Source organism: Diplotaxodon limnothrissa, linkage group LG9, assembly GCF_057381915.1.
Source record: "Diplotaxodon limnothrissa isolate DT_005_m linkage group LG9, D_limnothrissa_male_GT1.1, whole genome shotgun sequence".
In the NCBI taxonomy this organism is placed as follows: Eukaryota; Metazoa; Chordata; class Actinopteri; order Cichliformes; family Cichlidae; genus Diplotaxodon; species Diplotaxodon limnothrissa.
Genome location: NC_140604.1, coordinates 14,885,525 through 14,897,695, shown reverse-complemented (window position 1 = coordinate 14,897,695; position 12,171 = coordinate 14,885,525). Strand labels below are relative to the sequence as shown.

Below are 12,171 nucleotides of genomic sequence, written 5' to 3'. Positions count from 1 at the left end.
TAACAAAGATCTGTTTTGTGTCCCAGCTGATCAGCAGGAGGAGAAGAGTCTGACGGAGCAGCAGAGGAACATTTTCAGCTACTTGGACTCAGCTCAGCCACTACAGAGGAAACAATGAGCTCAACACAGAAGGTGACAGACAGAGCAGGGCGATATGACCAAAAATATTTATCACGATATACATTTGAAAATTTGCGATAACAATATAGCTGACGATAAAATTGACACTAGACAAAATACTTTACAACTCCACGACTTTATTAGTGCAAAAAAACCCCATCAATGTATTTTCACTTAAACAAGCAGCTGTTTTTTATGTGCATTAAAGTTATATAAAAATTTAACAGTGCAAATACAAATGCCTTGGAGCAAATGTCGGCCAATTTCCTCTGGAAAATCCTTTTGGTTAAACTCTCAGCAAGCAATTTGCATTTGCACTGTTAAATTTTTATATAACTTTAATGCACATAAAAAAACAGCTGCTTGTTTAAGTGAAAATATATTGATGGGTGTTTTGCACTAATAAAGTTGTGGAGTTGTAAAGTATTTTGTCTCGCGTCAATTACATCGTCAGTTATATTGTTATCACAAATTTTCAAATGTATATCGTGATAAATATTTTTGGTCATATCGCCCTGCTCTACTTTCATGTGTTACTGTTTAGGCTTAAATAGGTTTGATGTTTGGTGCCTTTTCCTTAATGTAAAAAAAACCCAGTATTGTTCAATCATTTTGTCAGCAGCTAATAAGACAAACATAGGATTTATTATCACTGAATGGTTATGTATAAATCTAGAAAAAGTAAGTGTGTGTGTGTGTGTGTGTGTGTGTGTGTGTGTACGATCAGGAGGGATGGGCATGATTTTAGTGTTTGAACAGTCATGAATTATTTTTAACAGCTGGTTGGGTGTAATGTGTTAGAACTACCAGCAGGTGGGGATAAGAGACCTTTAAGGTGTTTGGTGCCACACTCCACCTTCAGGTTTAAAACTAGTGTTAATGGAGGGAGTTTGAAGGTTGAGTTTGTTCCACGACTGCATTTCACTCACTGCCTCTGTTTGTATCTCTGTCACTGCAGGACCAACATGGAGCGAGAAGTCAGCGCTCTCAGGAGGCCGACAAACCTCAACCAAGAAAGAGAGAGAAAACATACACCTGTGACGAGTGTGGGAAGGATTTTACTTTGAAGGCTAATCTAAAACAGCATCAGGTCATCCACACTGGAGAGAGACCGTTCAGCTGTGACTTGTGTGGAAAGTCTTTTTCCTGGAAGGAATCCCTAAAACAACACCATCTCATCCACAGTGGAGTTAAAGCGTACAGCTGTGATCAGTGTGGCAGAGCTTTTACTCACAGTAGCAACTTACAGAAGCATCTAGTTACCCACTCTGGAATTAAGGCATACAGCTGTGATCAGTGTGGCAGAGCTTTTACACGCAGTAGCAGCTTACAGAGGCATCTACTTACCCACTCTGCAATTAAGGCATACAGCTGTGACGAGTGTGGGAAGGAGTTTACTGAGAAGGCTGAACTAAAACGTCATCAGGTCATTCACACTGGAGAGAGACCGTTCAGCTGCGACTTGTGTGGAAAGTCTTTTTCCTTGAAGAGTTCCCTAAAACAACACCAACTCATCCACAGTGGAGTTAAAGCGTACAGCTGTGATCAGTGTGGCAGAGCTTTTAATTGCAGTAGGAGCTTACAGAGGCATCTAGTTACCCACTCTGGAATTAAGGCATACAGCTGTGACGAATGTGGGAAGGAGTTTACTGAGAAGGGTAATCTAAAACAGCATCAGGTCATCCACACTGGAGAGAGACCGTTCAGCTGCGACTTGTGTGGAAAGTCTTTTTCCTTGAAGAGTTCCCTAAAAAAACACCAACTCATCCACAGTGGAGTTAAAGCGTACAGCTGTGATCAGTGTGGCAGAGCTTTTACTCACAGTAGCAACTTACAGAAGCATCTAGTTACCCACTCTGGAATTAAGGCATACAGCTGTGACGAGTGTGGGAAGGAGTTTACTGAGAAGGGTAATCTAAAACAGCATCAGGTCATCCACACTGGAGAGAGACCGTTCAGCTGCGACTTGTGTGGAAAGTCTTTTTCCTTGAAGAGTTCCCTAAAACAACACCAACTCATCCACAGTGGAGTTAAAGCGTACAGCTGTGATCAGTGTAGCAGAGCTTTTAATTGCAGTAGGAGCTTACAGAGGCATCTAGTTACCCACTCTGGAATTAAGGCATACAGCTGTGACATCTGTGGAAAAACTTTCAGCCGGCAAGAGCACAGAAATATACACCTACGCATTCACACCAGACATGATGTGTACTGCTGTGAACAGTGTGGCAAAGAGTTTACAACAGATGCACAGTTACAACAACACATGTTTACCCACACTGAGGAGAGACGTTATAAATGTGACCTGTGTGAGAAGACTTTTAAAGCTCCACGTTACCTGAGAGAACACCAACAGATCCACACCAGAAAGAGACTCTACAAGTGCAGTTACTGTGAGGTATGTATTTATATTGTTATCTTGTCATTTTAGCCTGACTGTTTGGAACAACTCTGCTCATTAAACTGTGTTAGCATGTTAGCAATTCAACTGCATGGAAAAGCAGCTCTGAGTGATTATTCAGATTTTCATGTCAGTTATGATTTTAGTATTACTGTAGTATTATGGTGGTAGTATTGTAGTTATTGCAGCCCAGTAAACTGAGTGTGTTAACTGAAACAGTCAAATGTAATTGGACGTCTGCAGAGATGCTCTTTATTTCAGGCGACATTCAGGATAAAAATGTTGAAGGACTGACTTACACTGTCTTTGTGTCTTTGTTTAGAAGCAGAGCGACACAGATGGATCCAGTTCTCAACCCTGTCATCACTGTGGTGGTGGGAAAGACTTTCGTTGTGACGTCTGTGGAAAAACATTCAGTTGGCAAGTTGCCCTAAAAACACATCAACGTAGACACACTGGAGACAAACTGAAATACTGCAAAGAATGTGGGAGAAGCTTCACCACATCAACTGAGTTAAAACAACATGAACTGATTCACAGTGGGGTTAAAAAGCACCTCTGTGATCAGTGTGGGTCATCCTTCACCACTGCAAGGGAGCTTAAATCACACAAACGAGTCCACACAGGAGAGAAACCATACAAGTGCAGATACTGTGACAAAAGCTTCTCACAGTCAAATGGTCGTAACTCTCATGAACGTACACACATGGAAGGAAACTACAGCTGTGACCAGTGTGACAAGAGCTTCAGGAATCTCAGTTCATACTCCACACACAAACGATCCCACGTTACTAATAAACTGTTTCACTGTTACCAATGTGCCCAAACATTCACCTCATTGTCTGCTCTGTGCAAACATCAGCGTGATCACTCAGGGCTGAAATCACTCCCATAACTGGATCACAGTGAATCTGAAGAGACAGAAAGATCCTCTGGTTTCAGTGTCAGACTCAAAAAGCTTGAGATCAGGCTCCACAGAGTTCAGATAGAATCATTTGAACTTGTGTTGAACTGAACTGGTTGCTGGGCTGAACTTCTACATAATACAGATTTACATGGGATCTTATTTTCTGTCGTTTTACTGAGTCAGTTTTGTCCTTTTTTCTCTGTCCAGGGGCCCGTTCTTCGTACGTCGCTCACTACATCCAAGATCAAATGACACATCCAAGACCAAACCATCGCGCTAACCGTGAGCTCGCTAATCCGGTTCCCCGAACACACCTGCCGTTGACGATTAGTACAGCTGGACGCAGTAATGTGACATCACTGGGTGTCGTAAAAGGGGCTACGCATCGATAGTAGAAACATTGATCGGCAACCCGCTGAGTGGTCAGCGAAAATGTCGAAGGAGCGCGCTCAGTATTGTTCGGCAGCAGAGCAAGAACTCTTGATTGAGGGATTTCAGGAGTTTCAGAGTTTAATTAAAACGCAAGGGAACACTGCAAAGGCTGCAAAAGCAAGGAGAGAGGGCTGGCAGAAAGTTGCTGACAAATTAAACTCGTAGGTGATTTAATAATAATAATAATAATAATAATAGATTGGATTTATATAGCGCTTTCCAAGGCACCCAAAGCGCTTTACAATGCCACTATTCAGTCACTCTCACATTCACACACTGGTGGAGGCAGCTACGGTTGTAGCCACAGCTGCTCTGGGACAGACTGACAGAAGCCAGGCTGCCATATCGCGCCATCGGCCCCTCTGGCCAACACCAGTAGGCGGTAGGGTAGATCTATCATATGACACGATATTATCCAATATTATATGGCATTATATTGTATTATAATATGTTATATTATATCCCCTTACACATTAGAGCCACAACAGGACCCACTAGAACATGGGAACAAATAAAAGTGAAATACAGGAGTATTCTACAGAATGGTAATATTTATCTCTTATATTGCTTTTCATCTCTTGGAAAGAGACCCTGTAATAGTCTGTTAGTTTGTTCATAACAGCAACCAAGAAAAGGGCAGAGCAAAAAAAGACAGGTGGTGGTCCTGCACCCCCTTGTCAACAAGTTGGTTAGGTAAATAATACCCTCACGGGAAAATCGATATCTCTCAATGAGCACACTGTCACGCTGAGCTGAAGGATCCTGTCTGTCCCGCAATATACGCTGAATTCTGAGGACTCTCCTTATCAATCTTGCACCTTCCTCAATGGGTTGGTTGCGTATACGGACAGGACATGGCTGCGACAGACTTCCCAAATCCACCTTCGCTTTTATAGCCGTGGTCTCTCATCTTGATTACACGGAGTGATTTACAATTACTACTCTGAAATATGAATTACATCTGTAATAATCACATACATGTAATAGAATGTTAATAGTACATTTCCCTTTTTTAGGAAATGACCTGTATGTATCTGTGTGAAATCAATAAAAGGATCAAGTGCTGCATTATCTTTAGTTACATTGATGTTATTTATTTATGGTGAAACAGTGGTGGAATATCGCTGTTGCTTTCGTATAAATGAAGCGGACATACCTGCATGGCCGCGATCTAATCCTGTTTACATAAAGTAAGAGATAAGATAAGATAAGATAGAACTTTATTAATCCCTCGGGTGGGTTCCTCTGGGAAATTCGATTTCCAAAAAAGCACAGCACCGACAGAAGTTACAGAGTTATACACACACACATATATATAAATACAGAGACAATATAAATAAAATATACAAAGGGGATAAATAGAATAAATAGGAATAAAAATAAAAATACAAGTGAATTGCACATTTCAAGTATTGAGTCTATTGCACCGTTGACTATTTACAAAAGTATTGCACAAAAGGTATTGCACAGTGAGGTGAAGAGGCACTACAGCTTAGTTGTTCCCCCCACCTTTGTCCTCCTGTTTCTCCTCCCTCTCCCCTCCAGAGAGGAGTTAAACAGTTTGATGGCGTGTGGGACAAAGGAGTTTTTAAGTCTGTTAGTTCTTGTCTTTGGGAGAAGCAACCTGTCACTGAACAGACTCTTCTGATTGTTTATGGCCGTGTGCAGAGGATGCCTGGCATTGTCCATAATGTCCATCAGTTTCTTTAATGTCCTTTTCTCTGCCACTGTCACCAGAGTGTCCAGCTTCATGCCGACCACAGAGCTAGCCCTCCTGATCAGTTTCTCCAGCCTGGATGAGTCCTTGCTGTGCTGCTCCCCCAGCACACCACAGCATAGAAAAGTACTCCAGCAACCACCGACTGGTAAAACATCCTCAGGAGCTTCCTGCAGATGTTAAAAGACCTCAGCCTCCTGAGGAAGTACAGTACAGTACAGTACTGCTCCCGAGCAGGTTTATGCTTACGGCCCTGCTGCTATGACAGCAAGTCCCGGATGAGCTTCGGGGAACCGAACGATCCAGGATCACGTGAAATCGTCAACAATCAAATCCAGCTAACTTACTTAGCGAGGTACGAAGAACGGACCCCTGGTTTTGCTCGTCTGTAAATAATTGAAACTCAGTCAAATAGTTCATTGTTCTCCAGCAAAACGTTTTGGAAACTCATGTTTAACCTTTCAAACTCTGACATGTTTTAGCACACAAGGCTTCATCGGGGAGTTCACTCATGATTGGACCATGAGAATAAAGGTTTTTAGTTCTTTCAAAGAGAGTCTTGGAGGTGTTCGATATTTCTGTTTTTTCTACATATAGGAAGAAACTATTTTTCTTGCTTTGTGTAGTGTGGAAGTTTTTAATGTTTCTTTCATCTGTGATGTTCTTGAATGTGTTCACATGAAGATGGTACAAATAAACTGTCCTTTTAGCTTTAGCTCCTAATTTATTCATTATTTATGGATGTAGCACAGCAGCAGTGTCTTGATTAACACATGGAGGGCTCGGAATCTGATGGTGTCATCTCTCTAATTTGCCCACTGCATAAATCTCACTCTTTGCCAAGAAATTGAAATAAATCTTGTTTCCCTGCTGGATAGTGATCCACTGTAACTCTGCTCCTCCTTCCTGTTTAGGATTTCTGTGGCTGAAGTAAAATTCCCTCCATCCATCACTTATCCCAGCTAACCCAAAGTAAAAGAAAGTTTTGCTCATCTTAACAAAGCATTACAATAATGGGCATTACCAATGCAAACTGAATAATACAGAAGATGAAAGAAGAGACTTTGATCAGTTAATAAAGCTCATGATCTTGATTCATTGTGGCTGCTACACAGATACTTCTGGGTCGCTTCTCTCAGTTAGGAACCTTCCTCACCAAAACTGACTGTTGGACCACACCCCTGGTTTCATGAGAAATTGTTTCAGCCACGATTTCTCTTCCTGTATTTCAGAGTAAAGACTGAAGTGACAAATGGAAACATGTTTAAAAAACGCAATGTGAGAGAGACGTTGAGGTCCTTGGAAGTTACCCTGGGTTTTTCTGTCACCCTGCTAGATGTTACACACCTTGTCATTGGACTGATTTCTACTGCTGGACTACTCCTGGGGAGAGTAACAATACTCTTACTAATTAGCTCCCTTTCACACCTTTGGGGATATTTATTTTTGTGCTTGCAGCGCTGTGAGCCAGAACAGCGAGAGAAAAACCTGCAACAGCGACGAGCCGAATGCTTAAGTGAATCCCAGCAGCTGCACATGTGCAACGCTGATTTAGAGGATATCTTTGCTCTGGATTTATATTTATACTTTTTCATTTCCATATGATTCTTCTTGCATCTAAACAAAGATGATTCAATTTGCTAAATTTTGATGGCTCTTCGTGCTCGGGTGTAAATGAGACGTAATATTTGCTCTTGGTTTGTTTCTCCTGTACAGAACCTTGCAGTACAACAGAAACCTAAAAACATTATTTGTAGTTGTTATTCTTAGTTGTTCTGCTGCCTAAATACCACAGGGTGTAATTATGAAGTTATTGAGCTGCACATACTTTACGACCTGCTTAAGTTCGAGGTCACAGCGTCTGTAGAGCAGCTGGAACATAATGAAGTCTACAAGGTTAAAGTTTTATCTTCACTTGTTGTTCTCTCTGCTGCTTGGTTTGATGGATCTGAGAGCTTTTGTTTTTATTACTGTTATTATAATTATCATTAATATTTTACTCTTTAAAAGCTTTAAAATAGTGTTTGTGTTTTGAAAAGTTGATTTAAGAATTGAACAGAAACATCTGTCATAAAAATCGCCCAAAGGCACGGAGACAAACTCAAAGGATGCAACCTGTAACTTTCTCTTCCTTCATGTCAGCACCATCATCGATTATTTATAGTAAATGCATATAGCAACAGTAACACTTTAGTTTGGATTTCATAATTTCTGTAACTGGAAAATATTATTTTGTTTAAAGACAGAAGTGAGTGCGTAGTTGCAACATTAAAGTGAAATATTTAATAGTCTAATAACAGATTATGTGTTGAAGCTGTCGTTTCAGGAGGAGAGAAGCTGCAGAGAGGCGTGTAAGACTGCAACTCTGCTTCCTGGTCCCAGCTCTGGATAGTCATATTTTAGGGGGTTTAATAAATGTGTCCATATTTCTAGAAATGAGAGCTGCTCCATCCAAAGTGGGATGGATGCCGTCTCTCCTAACAAGACCAGGTTTCCTCCAGAAGATTTGCCAATCATCTATGAAGCCCACATCGTTTCTTGGACACCACTCAGACAACCAGCAACTTAAGGAGAACATGTGGCTAAACATGTCACTCCTGGGCTGTATCCCAAAGGCTGCTCGAAATGCGGCCCTCAAATGTTTCCTTCATTTCCCTGAATTTTAAAGATGTGTCGGTGTAGACTTCGTGGCCCAACATATCCCAGATTGCATAGCACGGCGGTGGGTGTGGATAATTTTGCCGAAAAAAACGGTGGAAGCGGAGCGGCCAAAGAGTAAACGTTTAAAAGTAAGTACTGTTATGATGTCTCAACAGGACCTGGAAAAACTAGTCCATGCATTCATTTTTAGTAGGCTTGATTACTGTAACAGCATCTTTACAGGTCTACCTAAAAAAATCAGTCAGACAACTGCAGCTCATTCAGAACTCTGCTGCTCGAGTCCTCACTAAGACCAAACAAGTGGACCACACCAGTCCAGCTCTGAGGTCTTTACTCTGGCTGCCTGTCCGTCAGAGGATAGACTTTGAAGTTCTGATGCTGGTCTATAAAGCTCTGAATGGTTTAGGACCAAGATACATCAGTGACCTCCTGACCCAGTATGAACCTTCCAGATCCCTCAGGTCACCTGAATCCGTTTTTTTTATCAGTTCCCAGAGTCAGAACCAGACACGGAGAAGCTGCATTCAGATTTTATGCTCCATATATCTGGAACAAACTCCCAGAAACCTCAGATCAGCTGAAACACTCAGTTTATTTAAATCCAGGTTGAAGACTCACCTGTTCTCAGCTGCATTTGAATTACATTTTGAATTGCATTTGAATTGCATTTGAACTACACCTCTTATAAGGTGTAGTTACACACCTTATAAGAGAAGCACATGAGAAGAGAGGCGACCTAGCTGTATTGTGGCTGGACCTAACTAATGCGTATGGGTCGATCCCACACAAACTGGTTGAGCATGCTTTGCACCTCCACCATGTCCCCAGCAAGATCAAGGACCTAATCCTGGACTATTACGCCAATTTCAGGCTTAGGGTCACTTCTAGGGCAGTTACTTCAGACTGGCACCGACTCCAAAAAGGTATAATAACAGGCTGTACCATCTCAGTTACGCTCTTTGCCCTGGCAATGAACATGGTGGTAAAGGCTGCGGAGGTGGAGTGCAGAGGGCCGTTAACAAGGTCAGGTGTTCGTCAGCCCCCTATCAGAGCCTATATGGATGACCTCACCATTACAACATCATCAGTTCCCGGGTGTAGGTGGATCTTGCAAGGTCTTGAGAGACTCATCTCATGGGCAAGGATGAGTTTTAAACCTTCCAAGTCAAGATCGATGGTACTGAAGAAGGGCAAGGTGACGGACAAGTTCCGGTTCTCAATTTCAGGAACCATTATTCCATCCATAACGGAACAACCAGTTAAGAGCTTGGGGAAACTCTTTGACTCCAGCCTGAAAGACTCTACTGCTATTCAGAAGGCAAATGAGGAGCTGGGAGCGTGGCTTATTAAGGTGGATAAGTCCGGCTTGCCTGGAAGATTTAAAGCCTGGATCTACCAGCATTCCATCCTGCCCCGAATCCTGTGGCCCTTGCTTGTCTATACAGTTCCAATAACTACTGTGGAATCCCTTGAAAGAAAGATCAGTGGCTTTCTTCGTAAGTGGCTGGGACTTCCTCGCAGTCTCACCAGCGCTGCCTTGTATGGGACAAGCAACAGCGTGCAGTTACCCTTCAGTGGTCTCACAGAAGAGTTCAAGGTGGCTCGCACACGAGAAGCCCTACAGTACAGAGATTCTAAAGACTGCAAGGTGGCATCAGCAGGCATTGAGGTAAGGACAGGAAGAAAGTGGAAGGCTGAGAAGGCAGTTGAGGTGGCGGAGTCACGCCTAAGGCAGAAAACACTAATGGGGGTCTTAGCAACAGGGGGAGCAGGCTTGGGGTACGTCCCAAAGGCCCAGGTCAGCAGGGCACAGGGAAAGGAGAGACACCAGCTACTCCAGGAAGAGGTCCGAGCAGGTGTGGAGGAGGAGCGAGTAAGCAGAGCTGTAGGCCTTGAGCGGCAGGGAGCATGGACAAGGTGGGAGGGCACCTTGCAGCGCAAGGTCACCTGGGCAAACATCATGCAGGCAGACTTCCACCGGATCCGATTCCTAGTGCAGGCAGTATACGACACTCTGCCAAGCCCAGCAAACCTCCATCTGTGGGGAAAGCGCGAGACACCTGCCTGTCCCCTGTGCTCTGGAAGAGGGACCCTAGAACACCTCCTTAGCAGCTGCCCAAGGGCCCTGGCCGATGGTCGGTATCGTTGGCGGCACGACCAGGTGCTCAGAGTAGTTGCTGAAAAGATTGCCTCAGCAATCAGCACCAGCAAGCATCATCATGCTCCGAGGAAGGCAATCTCTTTTATTAAGGCTGGAGAGAAACCCCAGGTGCGCCCACATTTGACAACTGGCCTTCTCAACACAGCCTCTGATTGGCAGCTACAGGCTGACCTGGGTAAACAACTAAAGTTCCCTCAGAACATTGCAAAAACATCACTCCGGCCAGACTTGATAATTATTTCTGAGGCCTCAAAACAGCTGATCATGCTGGAACTCACAGTGCCCTGGGAAGAGCGGATTGAGGAGGCTAATGAAAGGAAACGAGGAAAGTACCAGGAACTAGTGCAAGAGTGCAGGGGAAGGGGCTGGAAGACTTTCTATGAGCCCATAGAAGTGGGTTGTAGGGGCTTTGCAGGACGATCACTCTGCAAAGTCCTAGGCCGGCTGGGCGTGGCTGGGGCAGCCAAGAAGAGGGCCATCCAGGCTGTGAGTGAAGCGGCAGAGAAAGCCACAAGGTGGCTGTGGATTAAGAGGGCTGATCCGTGGGTAGCTACTGGTACGCAAGTCGGGGCCTGATCACCCCCGGCTGGGTCGCCTGGGCGAGGGTGTATGATGTTGTGAGACCCGAAACACCTGATGACCCTAGGATACATCACTGAAGATGCGTACCAGTGCATCCAGGAGATGTGTCTTTATAGTTAAACTCTGGCTGAGCCAGTGACGCCTAGGAAGAGTCTAGGTGACAACCAAGAAAGTTTGGTGACGACTGGAGAGACAGATGACAGCTCGGAAAGACGGCTCCAGGGGCAGGGTGGGCTAGCATCCCGGTCTGCAGTTTTCGCGAGAAAGCACCCAAAAAGCTATGGAAAGCCCTAAAGAAAGATACCCCCAGGAGACCCCGAGAGGGGGGGAGGATGAGGTCTCCAATCGGACGGACTTAAGGTTAACGACTAATGCAATGGAAAGGACTACGAGTAAGACATGTATCTGCGGCAAGCTGTGCAAGAACCAGCGTGGCCTAAATGTCCATCAGGCTAGAATGAAATGTTTGGAGCGGGAGAGTGAGGTGCAACGCACAGGTCCTGAACCTGGTGAGACGCAGGAGGAGCCCGGCCAGGAGGCACCCCACAGAGCCCAGTCCCTCCATGCACAGGACTCTTCCAATCCAAGCAGTGTAGTTCCACAACAGCGGATTAAGTGGCCCCCAGCCAGCAGCCAGAGCGAGTGGCAGAAGTTTGATGAGGATGTCTCCAACATCATACAAGCTGTGGCCAAAAGAGAGAGACCCGAAACACCTGATGACCCTAGGATACATCACTGAAGATGCGTACCAGTGCATCCAGGAGATGTGTCTTTATAGAATAAAGCACCAAATCCACACTTTTAAGCTTAAATTCTTTTTAATCAATTTTAAATCATGCTTTTTATTTTTGTTTTTTAATGTCTCTGTAAAGCACTTTGAATGACCTTGTTGTTGAATTGTGCTATATAAATAAACTCGCCTTACTGAATACTATGTCACTTATTTATGTGCAAATGTTTAATAATGAAGAACATTAAAGCATTACTGTTGGCCACATGTCGGCAAAGTTATGTGACATTAGTGATGTTTGTACTAACTTGGTTTTAAAGCCTTTAAAATATTCGCTGTTCAATAGTCGACCTTAATCTTACAGAGAATGTGATGATTTTATGGATAATTAAAGTCAGTCATATATCCACAAACACAACAAGCTGAAAGTCAGTGATGCTGCTCGGTTTGCAGTCCTGAATAT

General features: G+C 43.7%; 1 protein-coding gene across 1 annotated transcript; it reads left to right on the top strand.

Moving 5' to 3' along the window:
- The first annotated feature begins 372 nt into the window (after nucleotides 1–372).
- LOC146625346 (uncharacterized) lies at nucleotides 373–11,893 on the top strand. The gene is made up of 4 exons (XM_085362165.1): nucleotides 373–405; nucleotides 1,079–1,651; nucleotides 1,736–2,249; nucleotides 8,925–11,893. Exons 1-4 carry the CDS (start codon nucleotides 373–375, stop codon nucleotides 10,970–10,972), a joined length of 3,168 nt encoding a protein of 1,055 aa, XP_085218291.1. The 3' UTR covers nucleotides 10,973–11,893.
- The last annotated feature ends 278 nt before the right edge of the window (nucleotides 11,894–12,171 follow it).

Excerpts from the sequence above, each read along its gene's own strand:
- LOC146625346 (XM_085362165.1), top strand. The coding sequence starts at position 373 with ATGTCGGCCAATTTCCTCTGGAAAATCCTTTTG. Across the intron at positions 1,652-1,735 it reads TCATCCACAGTGGAGTTAAA|GCATACAGCTGTGACGAATG; the intron begins GCGTACAGCTGT and ends TCTGGAATTAAG. Across the intron at positions 2,250-8,924 it reads TGGAATTAAGGCATACAGCT|GTGTAGTTACACACCTTATA; the intron begins GTGACATCTGTG and ends ACCTCTTATAAG.